The sequence below is a fragment of the Macrosteles quadrilineatus genome, unplaced genomic scaffold, assembly GCF_028750875.1.
Source record: "Macrosteles quadrilineatus isolate MER2022 unplaced genomic scaffold, UCM_ALF_1.0 Scaffold_7__1_contigs__length_78375512, whole genome shotgun sequence".
Classification (NCBI taxonomy): Eukaryota; Metazoa; Arthropoda; class Insecta; order Hemiptera; family Cicadellidae; genus Macrosteles; species Macrosteles quadrilineatus.
Window position 1 is genome coordinate 76,912,047 of NW_026542600.1, and position 26,496 is coordinate 76,938,542.

The window sequence follows — 26,496 nt, forward strand, 5'->3', positions numbered from 1 at the left end:
CAGTACTGTAAAATAATAAAATGTTGATTGTTTGTGTGATGAGTTGATGTTAATTAGGACAACCAGTGCAAGTTAAATGGGTACAGCTCTAGTTGTATCTAGTACTCAAATAAATAGGAACATGTTTTAACGACGGTTGGGAAATATCCCAGTCTTATTACTGTAAAACTTTTGTATCTATTATATTTTTAATTTCTTTTTATTACTTGTAACAGTGCACAAATGTGTACTTTTCAATCATATTCACCTCCATCAAGATTCTTCTAATGACAAAGCGGCAGACGATAATAGTTTGTATGAAACATTGAAAAAGAATTACAAAGAACAAATGGTGTCTCTGTGTTATGTTTATTCTTAGCACTCAGCTAATTTTGGGCCGAAGTGTGATTTTGAAATAGACACTGAGAAACTATTTAACCCAACCAATGGAATATCAAAATCATTGAGAAGTTAAAGCTTATTGTGTACAAATCTCCAATCACTTTTTGTATTGCTGCCATGTAAAATAAACAAAATAATGCAATGCAAACTCAGTTGATTGGTTGGTCAACTGACCACTTCACAATCGAAGGTTTGTAACCAAACTGAATTATAAAATATATTTTACTTATATTTCCAAAATTATTGTTTGCGGAGGACATTAGGGACGATTAAGTGTGCACATATGAGCTGGAGAGGAAGTTACTGCGGCGACACTGTCATAATAATCGTCTGTGTAATCTTTGTATGCTTCGTGTCAAAATGTGCCTTTTACGACTAACTAACACAGCTGCTACACCACTGCAGCCAAGATTCAATTATTAAACCTAGTGTGGCAAGGAGCTAATGATGACCTAAATGTCAAAACACAATCGTCGCAAACAATAGGATTGAAAACATAAAACTATATATTTGACCAACTTCATTAGTACAACCTCGTTACGTCCCTCACCACCATGGCCAATCTCCAAATAACCAAGACATGTTGGGCAAATGTAACTACATAAATGAATAAGAATAGTGTTATTGCTTCATATGAGCGTATAATTAGGCTGTGATCGAGTTTCCGCCATTTTTGCTGAACCAAGTTTGTTAACCATGACTATACGTCTGATGCTTCCTGACTATAGTACTACACACCTACATGATGAGTCATTGTCATTGGTTTTTGTGATTTGCTAATATTTTAAACTATTGTATATTTTTAATTTCTTCTCTTTTTTTGCTAAAACTAATTTTTGTTATGTAGGATAAGCCACAGTGCAAGCTAGCCCAATTTAACGAAGTTGTACTGTATTGACATGAATTCCTTACTCCACCAATAAAATCTTCAACTCATTAGAACTGAAAACTACGGGGAAAATGTGCATCTGTTTCCATTTATCCAGAAAATTCTTAAGGAAGTCAATATAAAATATATTGGAATTTTGCTTTGGAAACCACAATTGGTGGAGGAGTTTAATTAGATTTTCCAAAGTTCCAATCAACAAAACATTTTTATTTATACACACCCATGATAATTCCTATATGGCTTACAGTATATTGAACATCTACTGTCAATTAGCCTACTTAAGTAACCATAAGTTTAGACAAATTTGAAAGTTTAAAATTAATACATTTGTGCACCTAATAACCATTACAATAAAATAAGAATCACAAACATAAAAAATTGAATATGCGAATTAGTTGTCAAGAACTAAAACAAGATACAGCTTATATTAGTAAAACATTTGTATATTATTTGACAGGTGATGGAAATTTAGCTTCACTTTTAAAACAATATTGCTTGTTTTGATTTGACATGGCATTGACTTACTAAACATATAAATAATTACAATACAATTTAAAAATATATGCTTAAAATCAGTCTTTTTTTCTTTAAGAAAAATTTTTTAATTTGCCTCCTTAGAGATTTTAATGAAAGAAAATTGATCTGGAGCATACAATTGTAAGGCACAATCAGTCTCCCAATTTATTATTAATATTGATGTGATGCTTAAACACTCATTCCACTTTGTAGGAGTGATTTGCACCCACACGCACGGTTGAAAATACATTATGAAAAGTAGAATAATTTAGGAACTCTAGGCACATATGGTACAGTTTGTTAGTGTTTCATGAAAAATTACTTTGTTTAATAAGCTCTAGTTAAAATAAAACCTAATGGCTAATAAAGTTGTTTTTAAGCTTCTAATTCGTTGAATGGCATGGTTAAAAGTTTGGCAGATATGTTAAACACAGATAGAATTAAGTGAGCAAGTTGGAATTGACACTGTTAGAAAAGAGATTAAGATAACCCAAGATGTCGAGATTAAAATAAATATTTGGAAGAAAATTGCCATCAAAGACAAACAAAAAACTGATTTTTATGCATACAAATATTAAATATGACAGATCTTTTTCAACCCCGAGTAGTTTCAGTGTTTCTGTGTTGTTTTACAATAATGTAATATATCATCTCAAACATACAATGTTAAAAAATTATTACATTTTGTTGTATTCCACAAAACCTAAAAAACATGAATAATCATGCACAACTCCAATCAGTAATATTAAACCATAACATAAAAAAATAAAAATAAATGCAAGATCATTCATTGATTTCCTAATTAATTTATATGATCATTTCAAATCTTAAAATACTGTTGATACAATTATAAATGGAATGTTATATTTTGTTCAATTACCCTGTTATTTCAAAACTAAAAAAAATAGTAATGCCACTCATGCAAAAAATTTTCAACAACAAAACGTACACAAATTTACAAGTATGAAACAAAGCTTATAAATAAATATATAGGTAACAATGATTTTTGATAAAAAAATAAATGCAAAAGAATTTAAACCTATTTTACAGAAGGAATGTTAGTATGGCTTATGAAAAAAATATCATAAAAGCTAGGTAACAATAAAACTAAGCACAAAAGATTGAAATGAAGTTGTGCCACACACTGGTTTAGTTTTATTAACTCTTATACTTCGATTGGTCAAAATATAGAATAATATACTTAATTTATAGAATTAAATTTTATGAAATTGATAAAGTTTCTCTTGATTGAACCCTTTTCTCCCGCAGTCTGTATCTTATATCTATTTTCACTAATACCTTAAGTCGTTGACATGTATAAAAATAACTTACACCTATTTAATGACACACTGAGAGATGGCAGTCATACGTATCCTTTGCCTTATTAAATTGTTAGGAGAAATCACAGCTGTTAGTGAATTTTTAAAAACACAAACACCGATAAAAACTATTGGCTTTGGACAGGAACGTAAGTTTTCTGATACAATCACCAAAAAAATCTTGTTAAAATCCCTTCATAAATAAAATCTCTGAAATATTAACATAACGATAGAACAACATAAAGTACAACAAACACAGTTCAACAAGTAACTACACCGTAAATACTAAAAACGACTGACTCCTCACGGCCAAACTTTTTTGAAGAGATCCATGAATGAATCGTAGATCATGAAAGTGATAGCGACATCCAAGCATACTCTGGATAGCCGTGGGACTGTTCCTTTGTAGAACCTGCAAATTACATCAACATTGTATTGATCATAAATTATTATTTCTCAGGTAAGTCATAAACCTGGGACGCACATCAACTTAAAAGTGCACATTGCAATTTGGAACCATTATTAGCTGCAATCGCCAGCCTCAGCTTAAAATCTGACAAATTACAGATTGAGCAAATAATAATAATTCAATGAAAAAAGTGTGAGGATTTAAATTTCCTAACACAAAAATGAAGTTGAGTGATAAAAATGTTTTGAAATAAATAATACAATTCTTTATTTACAAGCTTGATAGTAATTTAAAATAACGATTAAAATAGATGCACCATGAGTAGTTCTTGAGTCAACTATCTTTACCCATCAGAAACACAGTTTACATTGAATTTCATGAAACAGCTGGCAGGAAAACCTGAGGCCGAAAAAGAGCTCTAATATACTCTTATACATGTTTGGATGGTTATACACTTACGCTTTAGGTCCCTCATTCTTCCATATCTTAACAAAGCAGTCCCAGGTACTACTGTACTTAGATGCCTCCAGACCCTGCATTCTTGTTTTGACAACGTCAATGGGAGTGTTTCCAAAGACCGATGCTGCTCCCGCGACAGCTCCAAAGGCTCCAACAACCATCTTGGGCACAGGTTTGGTTGGGTCCCCACCTCTGTACTTGTCTTTGCATGTCTCCATCACAAAGAATCTGATGGCTTGGTTACTGCCTTGCTTCATAATGGTGGCTGACAGTCCTTGATAAACTCCTCGGAATCCTGACGGATAAACATAGATTAGTTGAAATAAACAAATATTTGACTACCTCGCCAGATTGAATAAGATTTCCAAATTATTTGAAGGAATTTATCCTCATTAACTTATGGATACTGAAGTAATCATCCCATCTATGGTCCAGTTGTAGCCTATTTTTGTTTAAAAAGAACATAGTTGCATGAACCACTCACTGACTGTGCAACTGTTTAAAATTCTTATTTTCTCTTTGCTTTTTTAGCAAATTTCCTTGTAGGGAAGTAGCTATTACCCTTACTAAGCTGTGGGTGGCACAGTAAGACCTAGGCCCGACACCGATTTACTTTTTCATTTTGATGCCTCCAGATGCAAAAAACACTATTCGTTCAAATTTATAATCCAGTTCAGTTATGACAGTTCAGTCAGTGACAGTGATAAGACAGTGCTGGCCAGCCTTTACAGTTTTAACCAGTTTTATCACTTTTTATTCAATTTTAATAATTTGATCAACATGACTAGTTTTTACTATTGTGATTCTGACAGTGTTTTAAAGAATCTTTTGACATACCACAATGTATTAATACATTGATGATGTGGTTGCATACAATGACCTGACGATGTTCTAAGGAACAAAACTAGTTGTCATACCAGCAACTGTGGTTGGATAAGGTATTTTTTCTATTTTATCAATTATATTCCAACCAAGGGTCACAATGAATAACAAAATCATCAATTGATTGTGATAAATGAAAAACTAATAAAATTACCAAGGTTTAAAACAAGTGAATTATCAATAATCAACTGTAGTTAATTTATCATCCCACTCAAGCCAGTTTAATTCCAGGGAACGTGCCAGGGAAATTCGCTAAAACAAACCTAATACCATCATATAAAATAAATAAAAATGTTAGTGTAATACATCAAATTGAATTATTATGTCCGAAATAAAACGTTCACAGTTATTGAAGTTTTAAGATTAACAGTAATTCTTTTTAACACAATATAATTGTATCGTGTTTAGACTCATTTTTAATGTCTTAATTAGGAGATTTTAAAAAATCACAAAACCATAAACTTCCAGAACCAAATTAAAAAATTTGTAGAGCGTACTAGAGGGCTGAGTCAAGCCAGGTAAAAAGGCTGGACCCTGACACGTGAGAGTGTGCGGGTTGCCTAATCCTTCAGCATCCACCAGGCCACTGCCAAAGTATACACTCGAAGAGCATGTACTCAACAAATAATTTATAATATTTCATGCCATTATTGTCAATTAGTTCATACGGGCAAAAAACAAAATGTGGTATGAAACTTATTAATTTATGTTTAATTTATTTTAAGGTTAAACGGTTTCCCAATCACAACAACTGGCCTTGAGCTATTTTTAGGTGATGCACTGAACTTTATGCTTTAAGTTAATTTGCTTTTGTAATCCCATAAGTTAAGTCACATATCTCATTATTTTAAATCCAACGAAAGTAAACTATCCTTACTCTTTTTTTTTTAGAAAAATTTCTATTTGTAACTAACTTTTTCAAAGTAATAGGGAAACCAACCAAGATTTCTTAAAGGTAAGAAAATTTAAATGTTTGGTTAAATAATTCATAAATTCAGTAAATAGTAAATACTTCTTGTGTTGATTTTTATTCAAATCAAAATGAGTAAGAGATTGGATAATTTTTGTTATTTAGATATTTATACAGAGCTAAATCGATTCTCAGTGTTATTCCATGCCATTACTTGTTAGTAACTGTAGTGGAAAACTAAAACTGAAATGGTCCTTTTTATAGCTAAAAATGTGATCTTGCTTTACTTTATTAAAACAAAATAGCATAAAAGCCAAAATTATTTATCTTAAAATTAGGATTGTAACTGAACAAATTTACATCATGGGAATAACGATCATCAAAACTTGACTCGTGCAATTAAAAATCTGATTTTGACACCTGTGCAGTAATAAACTTGAGGAATATCTAAATATAAGTGATGTACCAGACCTTGAGTAACACGATTATACATTTGAACTTGTTATCATTAGAAGGTTGGGGTTAGTAAGAGTCAAGGTTGGTCATTGGCTAATAGTAGAGGCTTTGATACCGACCAAGCAAAAATAGTTGAACATTTGCTTCATGGCAGAAGAATTAACAAAACAATAAAAAAATTTTTGTAAAAAATATGAAAAAGTGAATTAATTATAGCACACCAAAGTTTCAATTTTTATGAGTGTTTTAGTTGATATTAATTTGTTTCCATAAGATGAACAGTAGTTTGAGTACAAAAGTATACAAGATGAATGGTACCTAAATGAAACAGTAAATTATCTCTATCACCTGAGATAAAAGTATGTTATCTTTGTAACACATTTTCACCATTTGTGAAATGGTTCTTCCATGTAAAACCTTCACATGTCATATGTTGTGTATAATAAATTTCTGGAACTCTATTTCTTCTATTTAAAAATTGAAAATATTTTCATATATCTTAATTTATAGGGCGATAACTTCACAATTTAACGATCTCTTACAACTAACAAAGCAATTTTTTTTATCTCTATAAGAATAACATGGGAATATTAGGCCTAAATGTACATTTGTTTGGATTTTACCCCGTAACCTTTAATACTACAACAACGCTGCAACACAAAATTATTTGTTTTTTTTTTAAGCTGTATATATTTAATATTTAATTTGGCATTTTAATGTTTTATGGGTAAAATTAGAGAAACATTTTTTTAAATGTGAAAACCCTTTAACATGACTCGATATTGCTAGTTCGTCAATTCATTCAAGTGTATCCAGCCCTACACATTAATGCAAAATATCATAAAAATTGGATCAAAATTACTCGAGTTATCTGTTTTATGGACACACACACAAAGAGACACAGACACACACATATTAATATAGATGTATAAACATATATAGAGAAATGTATAGAACACCATGGACACACACACAAAGAGACACAGACACACACATATTAATATAGATGTATAAACATATATAGAGAAATGTATAGAACACATATATATGTTTAGTCATATAAAAAATGTCAGTTACAATGAAAGAAGTGTTTGAACAAAGGGGAATTAAAAATTAAATTCCTGACTTTGCTACCAAACTGAATAATTGCTGGTTCAATAGATATTTGTTAATATAGTAGAAATCAAGTTTATTGATCTGTCTAAACAGTGAGTTACTACCTACTGGAAAAATAATAAATTCATTTGAGTTCAGAAAATATTATAATGATACAAAATTAAATTAACCCTTTACAAATCAAATCAAAACTATTCTCTTGATGAGATATTTAAGTCCAAATTGGAATAGACAGAGAGGAATGATGTGTAGAGATGTACTCACGACCTCGAAGAGAAGAAATTAATGAATGTTCGTTAATACCAAGTAATGGAGATTAACACTTCTTGAGAAAATAAAATATAACACTGTGTGCACACAAACTTCTGGTGAATGTTCCTCACGGTTAAATAAAACTTCTGTTGAAACAATAGAGTCAATAATTGATGATTTAATATGGGATACTGAGACCCATGGTAAAATAATTAGAGGGATTCAGAGACCCTCATAATGTTTGATTCACATGAAGACTGCATAGTAACTGAGTGAGTTGGAGAAGTGTACAGGAAAAACCACTGGTCAGTCTATATCATGTCGGCTGGAACTGATAAGCAGGATACGCAGCACATTCCTCTGCATTGTCTGCATTGTCTGTGCTGTTAGCGTCTATCTCTCTCTCTCTCTCTCTCTGTCTGGCTTAACTTAATACATTTTTATTTTATGAACTCACTTAAAATATTATTCTGAATTGAACCAAAAAGTGCAGTGATTTATTTACACACAAAACATTTAAATATCTATTATTTAAATGACAAAACAAGTATTATTTTATTTAAAATAAATTTAAGTTTAGACCTAATTTGAGAATGCTCAAACATACCGCCCACCGAAATTTCAAAGGAAATTTCTAGCATCTTACTTAAAAGGGTCAGAATTGATTGAAAGAAGAGGTACCAATTTCACAGCTGGACGTTGGAATTCAGAGTCACTGGTCTTGACAGTCATCACTCGAACAATTCCATCACTGCCTGGGTGAGTCTTGATGATTCTTCCAAGAGGCCACTGCAAGATAGGTACATTTTAATCCTTAAGAAGAACCAAGTCTCCGATTTTAGGGTTTGTAGAAGATCTTGTCCATTTTCCTCTCGCTTGCAGGATGTTCAAGTATTCCACTCGCCACCTCTTCCAAAAATGTTGAACCATCTTGTGGACTAGTTGCCATCTTGTAAGGACGTTTTCTCGAAGATCAAGAAGAGAAGGTTCGGGAGGAGCAACAAGAGGACATCCAACAAGAAAGTGTCCTGGAGAAAGAAAATTAGTTTCTTCTGGACTAGCTGACAAAGGACAGAGTGGTCTTGAATTCAGAACTGCTTCTACTTGGGTGAGCAAGGTTGACCACTCTTCATAAGTCAAAGCAGTTTCTCCAGCTATCTTCCTCAAATGTGTCTTTGTTGATTTAACTGCCGACTCCCACAGTCCACCAAAGTGTGGGGAATAGGGAGGATTGAAATTCCATTTTACTTCCAGTTTAGTAGTTTGCTGTAGAATTTCTTCTTGTGTAGTCTGATTGGAGTACCATAATCCTAACTCTCGAAGACGATTAGCTGCTCCTCTGAAGTTGGTTCCACAGTCGGAATACACTTGTTCAGGAAGACCTCTTCTAGAAATAAACCGTCTGAAAGCAGCCATAAAGGCATCTGTTGAGAGTGCGGTTACCAGCTCTAAATGCATAGCTTTAGTTGCCATGCAGACAAAAACACAGATGTAAGTCTTGGCAGTGGTTGCTTTTCTTCTTAACGACTCTCTCATAGTCAAAGGTCCAGCAAAGTCAACACCAACATGTAAAAATGCTCGGCTTACATTCACTCGTGGCGAAGGAAGATCAGCCATCATCGGGGAAAAGGTTTCAGCCTTTAGCTTGAAGCACCTTAGACATTTGAAGGTTCGCTGACGGACAATATTTCTCAGTGATGGTATCCAAAATCGTAATTGAATCAGAGCTTGAAGCAAGTTGGGTCCTGGGTGTAGGTAGATTTTATGGTAATAATCTACCAACAATAAGGTGAAATGACACTTTGGCAGAAGGATTGGGTGTCTTTGATCTTCTGGGATAGCTGCATTATTTAGCCTACCGCCCACCCTGAGTATCCCCAGTTTGTCAAAGAAAGGGGTAAGTTTATGAAACTTATTGAGGACAGCAGTTGCACATCTTCTGTCGCCATCAATAGAGAAAAAGTGTGATTGAATTTTCTTGATGCAGGATAGTAAGGACTCTTGAATTTCCTTAGGCTGAAGGGGTCCTTTAAGACGACTAGTACTGTGTAGTTTAGCTTGACAATTGTAGATAAATCTTCTGATCCAAGATATTACACGTAGAAGTTTGTAGTATGAAGAATAGTTTTCCATCATCTTGATAAGCTCTGGCTCAGTACTATTTGAGACAAGCACTTGTGGTTCAGCTTTCACTTCAGGTAGGGGCTGCTGCTGGAACTGTACTGTAGACTCTGGCCATTTATCTTCAGGCATATTCATCCACTTAGGGCCATGCCACCATAGATCACAGTTAGTTAGTTTATCTGGTAAAAGTCCTCTAGAACCATGGTCACTTGGATTTTCCTCTGATTTAATATGTCTCCACGATGAAACAGGAGTATGTTCTGAGATATGTGCAACTCTGTTTGCTACAAAAACTTTAAGCTTGTAAGTTGGTGTATTCAGCCATCCTAAGACAATTGAAGAATCAGTGAAGAAAATAGGCTTCTGAAACTGATTACTGGCAAATTGGCTGAGGGTTTCCATAACAGAGTGGAATATTGTTGCAAGCAGGTAGGCTCCACACAACTCTAAGCGTGGGATAGACAGTGTCTTGATTGGGGCTAACTTAGTTTTGGCTGTTAGAAGGTTTGTAATTATTTTGTCACTAATAACTCTCAGATACAGTGCAGCACAATATCCTTTTTCTGAAGCATCAGCAAATCCTACTATTTGCAATTTGTATGGTTTGTCAGATGTTACAAATCTTGGAATACTAAGATGTTGCAGGTTCTCTAGCTGAGTAGTCAAGTCATTCCATAGAGTCTTCAAGTTAGTTGGGATTTCCGAATCCCAGCCCAGCTTCAATTTCCATAGGCTTTGTATTATGCTGTTTGCAATCATTATCACAGGAGAAACGAATCCTAGAGGATCAAAAATCTTTGCAACAGCTGATAGGATGGCCCTTTTAGTAAACACAGGGGTAAATTGTTCAATCTGGTATGCAAACGTGTCGCTTGAAGGGTTCCATTGAAGTCCTAGGATCTTGACATTTGAATCTTCACTAGATGAGAGGTTGATCTGTTTGATATGTTTTGAAGGATTGATTGCATTTAAAATTTCCTGAGAGTTACTGGCCCATTTACTTAGACCAAAATGACCTTTGTGTAAAAGATTGATTACTTCATCCTTGAGTTTCAAGGCTTCATCAACAGTAGAAGCATCAGTGACAAGATCGTCGACATACATGTCTTGAAGAATAGCCTTTGCTGCATGTGGATAGTCAGTCCCTTCATCGGTTGCTAGCTGTTTCATGACTCTCAAGGCTAAAAAAGGTGCAGAGGTAGTACCATACGTTACTGTATTCAGTTCATATTTCTGAATAGCTTCAGAAGGATCAAATCTCCAGAAAATGTGTTGATATACCCTATCAGAGGGATGAACTAAAATCTGCCTGTACATTTTTATTATATCAGCCACAAAAACTACTGGATACATCCTAAATCTTGTCAAGATACTTTTGATGTCTTGCTGTAATTTTGGGCCTATCATAAGATGGTTGTTTAGAGACGTGTTAGAGTCAGTAAGGGAAGAAGCATCAAATACTACTCTGAGCTTAATCTGTGAGCGATCTTCTTTAGTAACAGAATGGTGCGGGATCACATATTTTGAAGTAGATGATGTGGGGCTCATGTGTTCCAGTTCAAGGTATTCTTTCATGAAATTGCAGTATTCAGACTTAAGTAGAGAATTCTTTGTCAGTTTTGTTTCTAGACTGTATAGTCTTTTCAGAGAATTTCTTTCAGAGTCACCAAGATGCTTTGGCTCACTTTTAAACGGTAGGCAAACAACGTACTGGCCGCTCTCAAGTCTGTAGTGAGTCTCCGTAAAATGCTTTTCACAAGCTAAATCTTCTGGGTTTTCTTGGACTGGGATAGAAGCAGGTTCCTCGAGTTCCCAAAATCGTTGCAGCTGATTATGAATGTCATCTTTATCATAAGCAAGGGTGAAGAAAGAAGCATTCATACTAGCGGATGATTGACAGTCAAGAACTCTCCCAATAGCAATGTAGCCAAAGACTGATGCAAACAGCTTGGGTTGGTTTTCATGAAGAGTAATTGAAGATCCAAGCCAAACATCTGGAAACAAGTCAGAGCCCAATAAAAACTCAATAGGTCCAGGTTCCCAAAACTTAGGGTCTGCTAGTTCAAATTTGGTATATTCCGACCATAAGTTAGAAGGCATAGTGAAGTTGGGTAGGTATGAAGTAATATTGTTGATCACAACAGCTTCTGTTTTGAGGATAGGGGTTTCCTGATTTTTTGGCTTCAGATGACAAAGTGCCTTGCCTTTTGCACCATCAAATATGGTCTGGCCAATAGCCGATATCTTCTTTGGATATGGAGTTGTCGATAAACCAAGTTTGGTGAGGCATTTGTGAGTTATGAAGGAATGTTGACTTCCTGAGTCTATCACTAGACGTATGGGTTGAAATCTTCCTGAAGCATCTTTTATCTCAGCAACAACAGTACCCAGCAATATGTTGCTATGTTGAGGAAGAGTTGCAGTCAAAGACGAAGTTGGTGCACTAGTAGCATTATCTTTCGGTTCTTCATCAGCTGAGGTTGGAATATGTAGTAACGAGTGGTGTCTCTTCTTGCAAAATTTACAAGTCCACTTTGAGTTACACTTTCCTATAGTGTGGTTGGCATACAAGCAATTTTTACATCCATGCCAATTTTTTAACATCTTGTGTCACTCATCAACTGTTGCATTCATAAAATCTTTACATCTCCAGAGTGTATGACTACCACTGTTGCATAGAAAGCATGTGAAACCTTTATTGTTATCTTTCGATTGCATGTTATTTCCTGGTGAGTTAGCCAAGAGTGTAGCTCGCATACCACGGCTAGAAGATCTAGTATTATATCCTTTAATAGCGCCACTAGGCTTCGCAGAGCTATTGTCATGTGGCGATTGATGAGAATTTCCAAGGGCGAGCTGTAATGCTAGGCATCGTTCCCGTAGAAACTTCGTAAGATCATCAAAGACAGGAAAATCTTTATCTTTGTGTTGAAGTTCAAATTGTTCTCTGGTCGCAGAATCTAATAATCGAACAGCAATATGAAACAATACAAAATCTGCTTCATTTGGAATTTTTAGCAGTTTAAATGCTGCAATATTGTCTGAAACTTGTGATACAAAGTTCTGTAGAGAATCAATGGTAGGTTTGCCTTGCTGTGGCTTAAACTGGATGAGCTGATTTAAATAGTTAGAGGCTAGCATACGTTTATTATTAAACGTGTCGTTCAATGCCTTCCATGCCAAGTCATAATTGTCTTCTATTAATGGCAAGTTACTTATAACTGCAGAAGCTGTGCCTACAAGTGAGGAAACCAGGTAATGGAATTTCTCCATTTTAGTCAACAAAGCATCATTATGAATAATTGATAAGAATGCATCACGGAATTTAGGCCAGTTTGTAATTTGTCCGTTGAAGTGGGGCAGATTGATCCGAGGTAAAATTTTATTTGATCTGTTCTCAGATGATATAACTGATTCATTAGGATTAATGCTTTGGCGTGAGGGAGGTGATGTTGTCTGAACAAGAGCCATAAGTGCCTCATAGCTTGTGTGTGCCTCGTAGTAATAACGTTTGGCCTTAGTTTGGATAGTCAGATCTGCTTCGACAGGAAATTCTGAGACTTTTCCTTCATCTTCATGTAGATCAATAAGTTCATCCCAGTACGTTTCAAATTTGGAAAAATATTTCTCTAACACCTTAAACATACCCTTGAATAAGTTCACTTGAGCAGGATCTTTGAGAGCTGCTCTACCCTTCTCATTAATAGTTTGGACCTCCTTAGCACTATCTGATAATTTTCTCTTCAAGGCAGAAACCTTACGCTTAAAATCTTCTGCATTCATTTTCCCCCTCAGAAAATGAATACCAAGAGAAAATTTAAGTAATCAAAGGCACAAGAATGTTTGAGCAATCTTTACACGAGTATGAACATGACAAGTGTTATATACTTCAAGATAGTAAAAAAAATCAACAAAGAATAAAGAATACCATTAATTCAGAATGAAAGTAGATAAAAAAATTCACACCATGATTTGCAAAATGATTCAATAAAGCTTGTATATAATATTACAGCAGCACATAAAACAAGATTGTAGAATATAAATCAGCAATATTTATTTGTGTTAAAAACTATTCATCAGAAGAAAATATTTTCAGATTAAATTCTCAAAACAACCCTAATAACTCTTAAAATTATCAATAAACCACAAATCCAATTCTGGAGAAATGTATGAGCGTTTTACGATTAAATATCTAATTTAATCAAAGATCAAATGAATACCAAATATTTTATATGATAACTACCTTTAAACAAACAAATTCTCAACTGTAATCTACAATAACCTTCAAATACAATTAACCTTACTTTGACAATTTAAAAATGACCTTAAATATGTTTCTTTAAAAGGATATTTTAATTTACAATTTTTTATTTATTAACAAATGACTAAGTTAATCCGGCTCGAAGGACCAATATGTTTGAACAAAGGGGAATTAAAAATTAAATTCCTGACTTTGCTACCAAACTGAATAATTGCTGGTTCAATAGATATTTGTTAATATAGTAGAAATCAAGTTTATTGATCTGTCTAAACAGTGAGTTACTACCTACTGGAAAAATAATAAATTCATTTGAGTTCAGAAAATATTATAATGATACAAAATTAAATTAACCCTTTACAAATCAAATCAAAACTATTCTCTTGATGAGATATTTAAGTCCAAATTGGAATAGACAGAGAGGAATGATGTGTAGAGATGTACTCACGACCTCGAAGAGAAGAAATTAATGAATGTTCGTTAATACCAAGTAATGGAGATTAACACTTCTTGAGAAAATAAAATATAACACTGTGTGCACACAAACTTCTGGTGAATGTTCCTCACGGTTAAATAAAACTTCTGTTGAAACAATAGAGTCAATAATTGATGATTTAATATGGGATACTGAGACCCATAGTAAAATAATTAGAGGGATTCAGAGACCCTCATAATGTTTGATTCACATGAAGACTGCATAGTAACTGAGTGAGTTGGAGAAGTGTACAGGAAAAACCACTGGTCAGTCTATATCATGTCGGCTGGAACTGATAAGCAGGATACGCAGCACATTCCTCTGCATTGTCTGCATTGTCTGTGCTGTTAGCGTCTATCTCTCTCTCTCTCTCTCTCTGTCTGGCTTAACTTAATACATTTTTATTTTATGAACTCACTTAAAATATTATTCTGAATTGAACCAAAAAGTGCAGTGATTTATTTACACACAAAACATTTAAATATCTATTATTTAAATGACAAAACAAGTATTATTTTATTTAAAATAAATTTAAGTTTAGACCTAATTTGAGAATGCTCAAACAAGAAGTTATTAGTGAAAATAACATACTTAAAAGATAAATGTGATAAATTTGAGAAAGAGGTATCATTAATTAAGATGCAGTGTGAAAACTTGGAGCAATAAAGTAAGCTGGATAATATTCAAATTAATGGTGTTCCAGAGATGGAAGAAGAAAACATCCTTGAAATTGTTAATAAAATTAGCAATTGCCATTGATGAACCAATAGTTTTAAATTTTGGTGTTCAAGTTGTTCATAGAATACCGTGCCATCTAATAAACAAAATGTTGTCCATCCGATAATAGTTGAATTTACAAACCGCCAAAAAGGGAATATGTTATGAAAAAAGCAAAGAAAGCTATACTGAATAAATCACATTTTGTTAAAGGCTATCCAAGTACACACGTATATATTATGCCAATTTGTTTTTAATTGAAAACTAGGCAGAATGCACTTTTCAACTGGGTATCTTATTTTGAGTAAAATAATTTATTATATATGTATAATAACTTCCGGAATTGTAGCGCAGGCCGCTCCCCAGTACGGTCTTGATTCACTCAAAAATCTGTTTGTCCTAATTTGATGTTAAATCATAAACTTTAGTTGCTTATTATTTATCGAAACAATGTATCCTAACGTCTAAACATGAGTATTACACCATAGATAATCTGTAAAATGATATATAACGCTTTAAAACTTAGTCTTCACACTGTTAAGTAGTGCCGGTTGCCAGATTTTTAATTTCAGTTTCTACCCGTTACATGGCAGGTAGAGCGCCAGTTCCTTGTCAGTTGTGAGTAAGATGTCAGTGAGGTCCATTTTGTTCAAAATTTAAATATTTACCGTTAAGTAATAATTTATAAAATACTTTAATAAACAGGTGTTTCATTTTTTTATACTGTAGCATCGGTCAAGAAAAGTAAAGCCACAATGATTAACAGTCAAATGTTGATATTGCTTCGATAAAATATGCTGGTGGACAGGTTTCATAGGAACCAATATGGCGATCCTGGAAATTTGGGTTGTCTCGTAAATAATAATTTGTCATCATGACGTAGCGTCGGACAAGTAAACAAGCGACCGGCACTACTTTTATAACTGATGTGAAGGTAGTAGTGCCGGTCATACAATAAATTTAATACATCTATAAATCTAATATAACATAGAGTTAATCATGTACTACCACAAAGTCTTTTTTCTACATCAATTACAATTCCATAAAAGAAAAAAAGTGTTATCAATTATAACTGTCCCAAATAATTTTTTCACCCAAATGTACCTAAATGTTTCCTTGTGCACATCAGGATTTGTAATATTTAGCACGATGTTGTATTAAATATAAGGTTTGAATTGAATTGAATATATAAAAATGTTAACAAATAAGTTAATTTTTTGGGGCCTCTTAGCACAAGATAAGGATCTAGGTCTTTCCGTGCCATATACAGTAATAGCTTCTCACCTTCAGGGAAAGTTCACTAAAATGAAATAAAAGTTAAATACTTGACATACTTAAAAGTTAAATAGGAAACAGCTTTTTCCAGTTTCTGCCAGTGGAGTTTTTCTAAAGAGAATATTAAAGGGTCTTGAGAGAAAATTATGCAAACTAAACTTATCAAATTTTTGCGGATATGTAGTGAATTAAACCCTGTCCTTTTCGCACAATAATCTGAGATACTAACCAATAGGCTAGCAACACACCCAACTATCAAATACAAGAGCAGGAAAGTAAGTCTTTTAAAATTTCTGTTGCAATTTGATCATCCAGTAGGCCTATAATCAGTTGCAGAAAGAGCTGTTTGATTAATATTGTTTGTTTAGGTGCTTGTCTTGAGAGCACTTGAGTAAGGTTTGTGAAAATCAAAACGATTAAAGGAGTGCATGTGTTAGTTTCATATCAAAACAATTGTCACAGTTTACTAGCAAACCTGTAAATCATGTAATGGACTTGCAACATTTTTATTTTATTTATCTGCTCGCTTCTTGATGGCGTAACCGATTCTGTAAACATTATAGAGTAATTTAACATAAATTTTGAATCAAAATTTAGGATGGATTTAAGTTCCACTGATTTTATATTGAAATAAAAGTATTATTTAACAAATAAGCTAGACCAATTCATATTGAGGTTAGTTGAATTAATTTGATTACATTTACTATTTTTTTAAGTTGTAAGTTACCCCAAAGAAAATTGAAACATCCTAAAAACAGACTTTTGCTGCCTAATCAATTAAAGCCATTTTATATTAAATCCTTAGCATAGTAGGGTATGTTAATGTAAAAAATCCTTATAATGAATAAGTGGTGGGAGCAACTATATAGGACTATGAAGTTTTATAGGAAACATTTATAGGACATTTATTTAAAATTTATAGGAAAAATGGTTTGAGCAGTTTTTGTGAAGATTTCATTTTTCCATTATTTTATGGGTTATTATAGGAAAATTACAATAAAATAAAAACATGAATATCCCATATGATATGTATGGAGGGGAAAAATAAAAATTAGATTTTAAGTGCTACTGTTGTGCTACCCATTGAAACCAGTCTAAAACTACAACTACATCACACTGGATGTAAAGTCTGAACCTTTTGAAACATTCATGTTTTGGAAAATATTTAAAAAAATAATAAAATTTAGGGAATTTTAAGTAAATTTATAAAGGAAAAGTTAATTTCTATCATTGTCTTTGAACAGAAAATTTACTACTGTATATTATACAGGGTGTCCATAAAAAACGTTTCAGGACTTTGGGAAATGGATCCCCATACTAGAAGGAAGAAAAAAGTTTATGGGAAGGTATGTCCGAAAATAAATATTTACCCAGATATCCGCCATTTTGTTTTTTATACAAAAATATTTTTATCTGTGAAGTTTTTGATTCGATGATTATGAAACTTGGTAAACATGTTACCATACACAAGACCTATTATAGAAAAAATAATAAAGTTGTTCCGATTGTAAATTTCAAAATGGCGGCCGTTTGAATTTTTCTAACTTAAATAACTCGAAAACGGCTAATTCTATGAAAAATGTCTAGGATACTTTTTTTTAGCATTTTTAATTGCCTATCAAACAATACCAAGATCAAAAAGATCGGACAAAAGATAACTGAAATATCATAGTTAATGATAGTCGGGGAACCCCTAATTTTTGCCTTATTTTTACAGAAAAAACGTAATATTTCAGTTATCTTTTGTCCGATCTTTTTGATCTTGGTATTGTTTGATAGGCAATTAAAAATGTTAAAAAAAAGTATTCTTGGCATTTTTTCATAGAATTAGCCGTTTTCGAGTTATTTAAGTTAGAAAAATTCAAACGGCCGCCATTTTGAAATTAACAATCGGAACAACTTTATTATTTTTTCTATAATAGGTCTTGTGTATGGTAACATGTTTACTAAGTTTCATAATCATCGAATAAAAAACTTCACAGATAAAAATATTTTTGTATAAAAAACAAAATGGCGGATATCTGGGTAAATATGCATTTTCGGACATACCTTCCCATAAACTTTTTTCTTCCTTTTAGTATGGGGATCCATTTCCCAAAGTCCTGAAACGTTTTTTATGGACACCCTGTATAAATTAATATAAATAATTGTAATTCATACAACTAATACTAAAATTCAACGTCCATTAATCACTTATATACTTAGTATCAGAAAAAAGTATATAACCCTAAAGTAGCCTATATAGTTTTACCTTGTTCTTTCACTATCAGGCTAACACCATGGAAGAAGCCTTTGAATCGAGGATTTGCAGAACGTTGGTCATTGATAAACTTGACCTTAACTGTTTCCATGGGGGTTACGGCAAACACAGCCTCGCAGATTCCAGCTCCCAGCCCACACAATACCCTCATCTGCGGAGACAGATTACCTCGCTCATCCATCGATCTAGTCTTGAGGGCTTCAAACGCACCAAATCTACAAATGATAGTTATACCTAGAACTATGTTGTATAGGTGAAGTAGTTGGTTGATATTTACATAGATTTGTAGAAAATGTTCGACAACTGTGCTTAGACTTCGTGGTGCCTGATACAATAGTAATTCTTGCTCCTTGACGAAATGCCTTACTGGGAGTTGACTTAAGAGAAGTGTATATACAGTTCATATTTGATTATCAGTTGTTGTAAGGTAACTACTACACATATTGCTCAGTGGGATACAACTTTTAATTACAGTAGTTGACACAAGTATTTGAAAGTCAAATTTTTGTCTTTGGGAGATGACTGTACCATTCAACTGGTGTGAAAATAGGCCTAATGGCTGCCGTTTTAGATGGATTGCTGGTTTGTCTTGGTCTTGTTTGTCCTTGGCCGGCCTCGCACTCATGTACATGATTTTGTAACTTTAAATGTTTCTGTATGTGTTTTTTGTGAAGTAATTTTGACGACGGCTAGTGCAAGAGGATATGTTTGACATATGACGATAGAAGAGAAGATTTGAAAATGGGGTTTTAACCCTGATACTAATCTACGACAATATAGGACTGATTGACAGGTTAGTAACCTCATTTTATATGAATACTGTAGTTCAACACTTGTAACAGTAAAAACTTATGCAACTAAATGGCTGGAATAGGTTTGAGAGTTTATGTCAAGTGCATTATGTACACTTTCATAACATCACAATGGAACTTAAAATGGCAAGTTGTGGATGATAATTAAACTTGACTGGGAGCTCTACAAGTATATAGCACTTCGACCATTGGCAAAGTGCCATTGGTACGTTGGAAGTACCATTGGCACTTTAAACGTATACAGTAATTAATCTATTTAAGACTACATTGAACACAAAATCAAGACAATTAAAGAGAATTGAAATAGATTATCTTCCTCTATTATTCAGAAAAGTGAAATATAAAACATTCAAGAATTACAGTCAATCAACGGGAATGGATCTTTCTAGGATTAATTGGTGTGTATTATGTATTTAGCAAACTCATGGTAAACAAGTAATTAGTTATTTAAATTTATGACTAAATTTGTAGTTATATTATTTAATACACTTGTCAAGGGTACATAAGATAACTATGTCCAGAGTCTACGACCTTTTCACTGATAGCTTGGCATCTTATCTGTAAGCCTAGACAACAGCCTTGAATCAATTTGAACATCCTAACTCATCACTTGTTAAAACTGACAATTTGAACACTGATTTTTGGATTTAATGCCATTACAATTAACAATGGAAATCGTGATAAAGTTCAATAGAAGTAAAATATTAACATCATAATTGTCAAACAGTAAAAGGTCTATCAGGTAAACATATTATTGAAGCAATCATTTGTGGGCTTATTATTATGATATCCACAAACACAGTTAAATTACAGTTATGAAAAGAGTAAATGGTATTTATATATACTCATAGCAAATATAGTGTTGAGCAGAATTCTATGCCTTAAGAAATCAGGTCTGTTAGTTCCCTTTACAAAAGTTGTACATTAGTACCATGTTAAACAAATTGTTAAATCAAGTAACATGCTTTCTGCTTTGTTTGAATTGTACGGTAGAAGAAAATATCCACAACAGATCAAATTGATTAATGCTGTAAGTGCAAAGTTTACAAACTGAACCATTTTAATTTTATGATAGCCTACGGTACGTATGTAATTTGTATGTAATTATAATTCATTAAAGTTATTCATTAGTATGTGAACCTGATATTTTGGTCTGTATACATGTTTTAAATATCCTTGCATTGTAAAAATATTAGGCCTATTATTGAATGCATTATTTTACATTATATTAACCCTTAGCGGTCTCAAAGCCATTTAAGGAAAGTTCCCCTCAACTCGAATGGCCAGCCCTTCTAGACATGGATACGTTCTATAGCTTGTCATTGTTTACGCGGCGCAGTGCCTCTCAGGTCGTACGGCCAGCTATACTGGCCACTACTGATTTCCCTGTTAGGCAGGGTTTTTGGATAAATCTGATAGTATAAAAAATGAACTAGTTCAAGGCTTAGGTTCAGAGGGAAAGAAAATTGTACATCATTTTCATTGCAACAGTATTTTGTTAACTTTTAAATTTAATAATTTATTATGAGTGATTTTAAACAGCTAACATAAATTTTTGATTGTATTTCTCATTTCATTAGCTTTCAATAAAATATAATAATATTAGACTTATTGAATTTATATTTGGTTTCAATGAGTAAAACCTTAGCCCTTACTATAATTAAACAAAAACAGGAATTATTTATACTAGCTGGTGAAGCATGGTTCCCAGAATGGTGGCCAACCTAACAGAGGAAACACAGTGGCCAGCAGTGCTGGCTGTACAACCTGAGAAACACGGCGCTGCGAGAAGAATGACGAGCTGACGCAGAAACAGCTGTAGTGCTGGCCATTCGAGTGCAAAGGGTTAAACAGTTACTATTAAAATTGTTTCCCCAGGTAAAACTTATATTCATTAAGAGTCAACAGAGACTGAAAACTAGATATGGAAAAACCGGTTGTAGGCTTATGTCGAGAGTTAAACATCGGTAAAAGTAGTGTTAATGGCTGGCCACCAATTCAGCTTAAATTTTCAAGTAGCCTAATGTAGTGTCTCACTTGAGCTTTATTCCTTAAGTGCCTATTTTCTGTGAACCCTATGCATAAGATAACATACATGCTTGACTTAATATGCATTTCCATTAAGGGTACCACAATAGAACCATTTTGATAAGTCTTTGAAAATTATGTAGCCTATTGGCCTATAGTTATTTAGGCTACGCACATAACATCCCCAGATCATAAGTTATGACGAAATTTCGGGTTGGAGACAAAATTGAGATTTTATAGTACGTAATTGTCGTCTCACCTGAAATTCTGTCACACCTTAAATTTGTCCAGATAGCTTAGCCTACAATGAGATAGTCCAGGGCTCTAACGTGTTTGTTAATTAATTATCGTTTCGAGTTTATTGGCTCAGAATATTTATTACAACAATAATGCTTACAATGTTAAGCTTACCTTCAACAAGTGCTCATCATAGCCACTCGAAAAATATGTAAAGTTAAATTTTGAATTTTGAATAACCTATCGAAATGCGAATAAGCCTAGTTAATTAGAAACTAAACTAAAACGTGATTCGGTCGTTATACTTGGTAATCACCAAAGTAAACGTGTCGGGAAAATTAGACTCGGTCGATCACCAGAGTCGGTACGGGGTTTCTTAAACCAAATTTACGTAGGACGGTCCGGGGTAACGGGGTAAGTCGTACGTAAACCGTTCCGGCAACTTAACTGATTTCCGAAGCTGGTTTAAGACAAAAGGTAGTGTGCTCGTACGTGAAAAGGCGTGCGGGGTGCGCGCAACTGCGGCACAGTAAAATAAAAATAATAAAACTTCTCTAAAAATGAGATTAAACAAAATAAATTCAGTAGCACACTAACCTGATGACTTAGGATTCTACCAGGAACGGGGGAAATCTTTAATTGACCACAATTTAGGAGGTTATAGACTGTTGGATTGTCTCCAAACAGCAAGCGTACTGACGGTTCGGTAGCGGGTGGACGACTCATGACTGATCCGCTCTTCTGGTCCTTCTTCGCCATCGCCCCTGGCGGCGGGGTAGGTAACTAGCGTCATCCCCTCTACGATGACGTAGGACCCTTACCCCTACGATGCCGCTGACAACGCGGGCGCGGCTTACCCCGAACGTAGAAAATTATAATATTTAAAATGGAACTTTTAAAAATCGGGTTTTTACCCCTTGACGGGTTTTGGGTCGTTACAAAGTCCAGCCAAGAGGGGCTTGTACTTGTATTACTGTGTGAGTCAGTAATTGTACTACTTGACAATGCTTAATTAGCAGGGGAGTGAAAAGACAACCGAGATAATGGGTCTAGTTGAGAGACAAATGATTATTTTTTATCAAACCTATGGGGAACCTGACAGTACTAATAACTCAAATCTATTATAAACTTGTCAAGCTAAGTTTTCAATAAAGTTTAAATCTAAAAATCATTGATTATTAGACAAATTTAACAAATTACTCACCTCAAGAAATGCTATACCTACAGTAGAATACCGATATTCTGAACTCCACTATTTCAATAGTCTATCTAGGCCTATTCCGAACTTAAGTTTGGAAAATAATTAATTTTTCAAGAAGTTAGTACGAAGCTAATTATGTCACTACGAATGTCATCAAAGCTAGCGATTTCGGAAAAGCTTGAAAATGTTGAAGATTCTAGCGATGACATTGCGAACTTAGTAAGAATATTGATGTTGACACAAAAGTAGGCGATGTTAATGGTGTTGCCTGAAATTTCCTGGTATCAAAATATGATGTCACGAACGTCGAAAAAGCCAGCAATATCTCAACAAAAAGTGGCGAAACGTCAACTGTGATCACAAACATTTTCATAGTTAGTTCGGAATAGCGGGGTTCTACCTTAAATATATATTTTTTCTTTGAAAGTACGGTAAGTTAGTTGTTAGAATTTTTTTGCCTATAATTTTTCTGAATTTTTCAAACTGAGTTTTTCCTGTCAAATACACAAACCACTGCGTTACCTACAGCTTTTACTTTCCTGGATACTGTTTTTAACTGCAGTAGGCACTACTCAGTACTCATGCCTCAGGTAATATTAATGAGCCCTTAAAGTTAAAAAAAAATATAAAAACATTCCTACAAACGAAAAACTACAATAAAAAGAGTTATTCACCATAATGAAAAATGGTTTTCCAAATAGTTTTTTAACCTTCTTGCATAATAAAATACCGAATGTAAAAACCATATAAAACAAACGGTCTGGAATTGTACAAGAAGTGAACAAATCACGAGCCAAGTCAAGTTTTTAGGGAAATTCGAGACGACAAAGTAATAGGCCTAAAACCTTAAAAATCTAAAATATTTCAAAAATGTGAAATATAACGCACCTGACAGCAGACTTGGGGATGGAGCCATACAGCAGCACACTGAGTCCTCGGTATAGACCAAAGAACCCATGGCTTTGTACAGTCTTCTTGATACAGTCAACAATTCCCGAGTAACGTTTGGCACCTCCTTTCTCATCTAGCTGCAGCTGTGTTTTTACATATTCTGTAGGGAAGGTAATGCAGATTTCAATACCACCTGTAATACCCCCTGAAACAACAAATCACAATTCAAATCTAAATAGTTTAGCCTACATGTTGACATTTAGTTCCTAATAATTACACAGACTTGCAGAAATGTAGCGTAACCACTTGTTATTTTCTCACCTCCTCTGCTTGAGACCATATCATAATGGATAAGCTGTGTCATAATTGGTATACGCCTATATAATCTTGTAGGCCTGTATGGCTATTTAAAATGTAGGCTATACAAACTTCCAAGACGGAAATACTACTGTCCTTATGATTAGAAAAAAATTCTTTGATGTATTAAGAAAGTTGTAGGCCTAATGTGTTCTTTTTGTAACATCTTCTATAGTGGGCCTAGCAAGCTGGTATTGTTGCCAACGACAAGACTTAAGTCCCCCGAGGTCCTGGATTCAAATCCCACCAATAACCAACAAAACGATCTTCTAAGTGATAATGTTCAAAAATCTAGGCCTAGCATGAAGTAATGTGTAAATACTCCCGCCGCAGCAAACCTGCCGACTAAGCGAATTACCATTTGTCTGAATTGATTTTCAATTAAATCTATTTAAATAAACATTAGGTTTATAACGAGTAGGCTACCTATGGTTGCTGCAACAAGGAAACTAATAAAGTGTGTTTTTTTTAGTAAAATATCAATAGCTTAGTAGCCTACAAGATAAATAAATTTGCCAAGTTTGAACAAAATATATCCATAAACAAGCAATCTACAGTAGAATCTTGATTATCTGACCTAAACCGGCCACGGCAAGGTCGGATAACATGGAAAATAAAAAAAACGACGTTCGTGCTGGAGTTGTTACTGCGGGATGAGTTAGCCATCACTCCGCAAACGTTGGACATGTTGAAGATGGTGCCTTGATCGCGGAAGATGTTGACGATCGCGCCGTGAGCGTTGAACATGTTGACAATGCTTCCGTATTCGCGGGAGATGTTTGCACTGGCGCTGTGACCGTGGGAAGAGTTGGCGACCGAACTGCACCTAAGGGACAGGATCCGCTTGAAGTAATTTGGTCTGGTTGGGTTGAGAGATAACTTACTGCAACTAACTTTGTAGGCTACCTACTTCGTATGTTCTTTACAAAAGTAACTTACACTCTAGCTGAGCATCAGCATAATGGTTAAAAGCTTAGCTAAGACGGAACATTTGTTTTGATAATGATGTGAAGGCCATGTAGCAAAGGTCCTAATGCCATAAACTTTATTGGGGGGAAAATATGAACAAAGATCAATGGTTTGACTTATTACGAGACAAATAAGTTTATTTAGGCCTAACCCTTACCAGCGATGATTCCTTTAAATCCTGTTCCTGAGGCTGGAGCTGCAGCACCATATTCTCTCATCCATGGTCTGAGATAAGGGCCTTTGAAAGTGTTGGGATTTGACATAGTCATCTCTTAGTTAAGTACAGTAACTTATTCAGGCAATCCAATACCTTTAAAGTGTGTAATAGTCCTCAAAGAGTTCAAATTAATGTAGCAAAAAATACACTTTGCGTTCTAGATTGGGTTAACTTAACTTATATAGTCCATGATGAAAATAAACACAATTAAAAAATGACTACTAGAACTTAACTTTTTTGTATTCAGTATTCACCAACAGTTCCGCGATTCAAGGACTTTAAACACTGTTCACTTTCACTAAATTTATAAATAAACTAGGCCTTCACTTTAAGCTAGGTTACTTCACTTTTTAATTTTATTATTATTAAATTAATATCTGTCCACCTAACAGACAGAGAGTAAGTAGCTAACTAGTTGTTCAGTTGTTGTTAGGACTAGTAAATGACACAAAACTTCAGTCTTGTGAAGGCTCAAGTCTTCGGCGTCACGGCGTCGGTGTCAATGAAGTGTCAAAAGTCCGTCGCCACCGTCGCCTTCGTCTACAAGTCTGACTGACTTTGACATTGACAAACACCAAATGGGAAAAAGAACAAAGCTAGTAAACTGACTTAACTAAATGTTAATTTCATTTTCATCCAATCATCTACAATATTTTGATGTCATCGAGTTTTTCACAGAGTATAGTATATGAAAGGAGGTGGGATATAATACTATACACAATATACATGGGATTATGCATGCGCTATGATACGCAACTAATTTACGGCTAAAAAGGAAAGGAAAGGACCTGGTCCTAACACAGCCCTGACGGGGGTTCAGCTTCCTGTCAATCACGATATGATAGCTCGTTTTTCGTGTCTAGTTTATGTCCGGTGACACCGATCGCTAGTGTCCACAACATTTTGTTCCTATTATTTTGGGGTTAATTTAATGATTTGTGCTTTACTGTTTTGTTATATAACTATTAATGGAGTTATTGTTTATGATTATCGTTTTATTTTGGTCAAATAAGGTTTTTAAATTACTGAAATAACAATAAACAAATTGTTGGCAAAAACACGACCTCTACAGTACACCGGACAGAA

At 34.1% G+C, this 26,496-nt stretch overlaps 1 protein-coding gene across 1 annotated transcript; it reads right to left on the reverse strand.

The window, feature by feature from the left end:
- Positions 1-1,456: 1,456 nt before the first annotated feature.
- LOC128999102 (putative tricarboxylate transport protein, mitochondrial) lies at positions 1,457-25,971 on the reverse strand. The gene is made up of 5 exons (XM_054425460.1): positions 25,351-25,971; positions 23,865-24,072; positions 18,690-18,913; positions 3,974-4,268; positions 1,457-3,517 (listed from the first exon to the last, which is right to left on the reverse strand). The coding sequence occupies exons 1-5, from the start codon at positions 25,460-25,462 to the stop codon at positions 3,409-3,411; spliced, it is 948 nt and encodes a 315-aa protein (XP_054281435.1). The 5' UTR covers positions 25,463-25,971; the 3' UTR covers positions 1,457-3,408.
- Positions 25,972-26,496: the final 525 nt, after the last annotated feature.

What these genes read in the sequence shown, in the direction of transcription:
- LOC128999102 (XM_054425460.1), bottom strand. Translation starts at nt 25,462, where the DNA reads ATGACTATGTCAAATCCCAACACTTTCAAAGGCCCTTATCTCAGACCA. An exon ending in ATTTAAAGGAATCATCGCTG is followed by an intron (nt 24,073 to 25,350) that starts GTAAGGGTTAGG and finishes TTGTTGTTTCAG; the next exon opens with GGGGTATTACAGGTGGTATT. An exon ending in AAGAATGAGGGACCTAAAGC is followed by an intron (nt 3,518 to 3,973) that starts GTAAGTGTATAA and finishes TGTAATTTGCAG; the next exon opens with GTTCTACAAAGGAACAGTCC.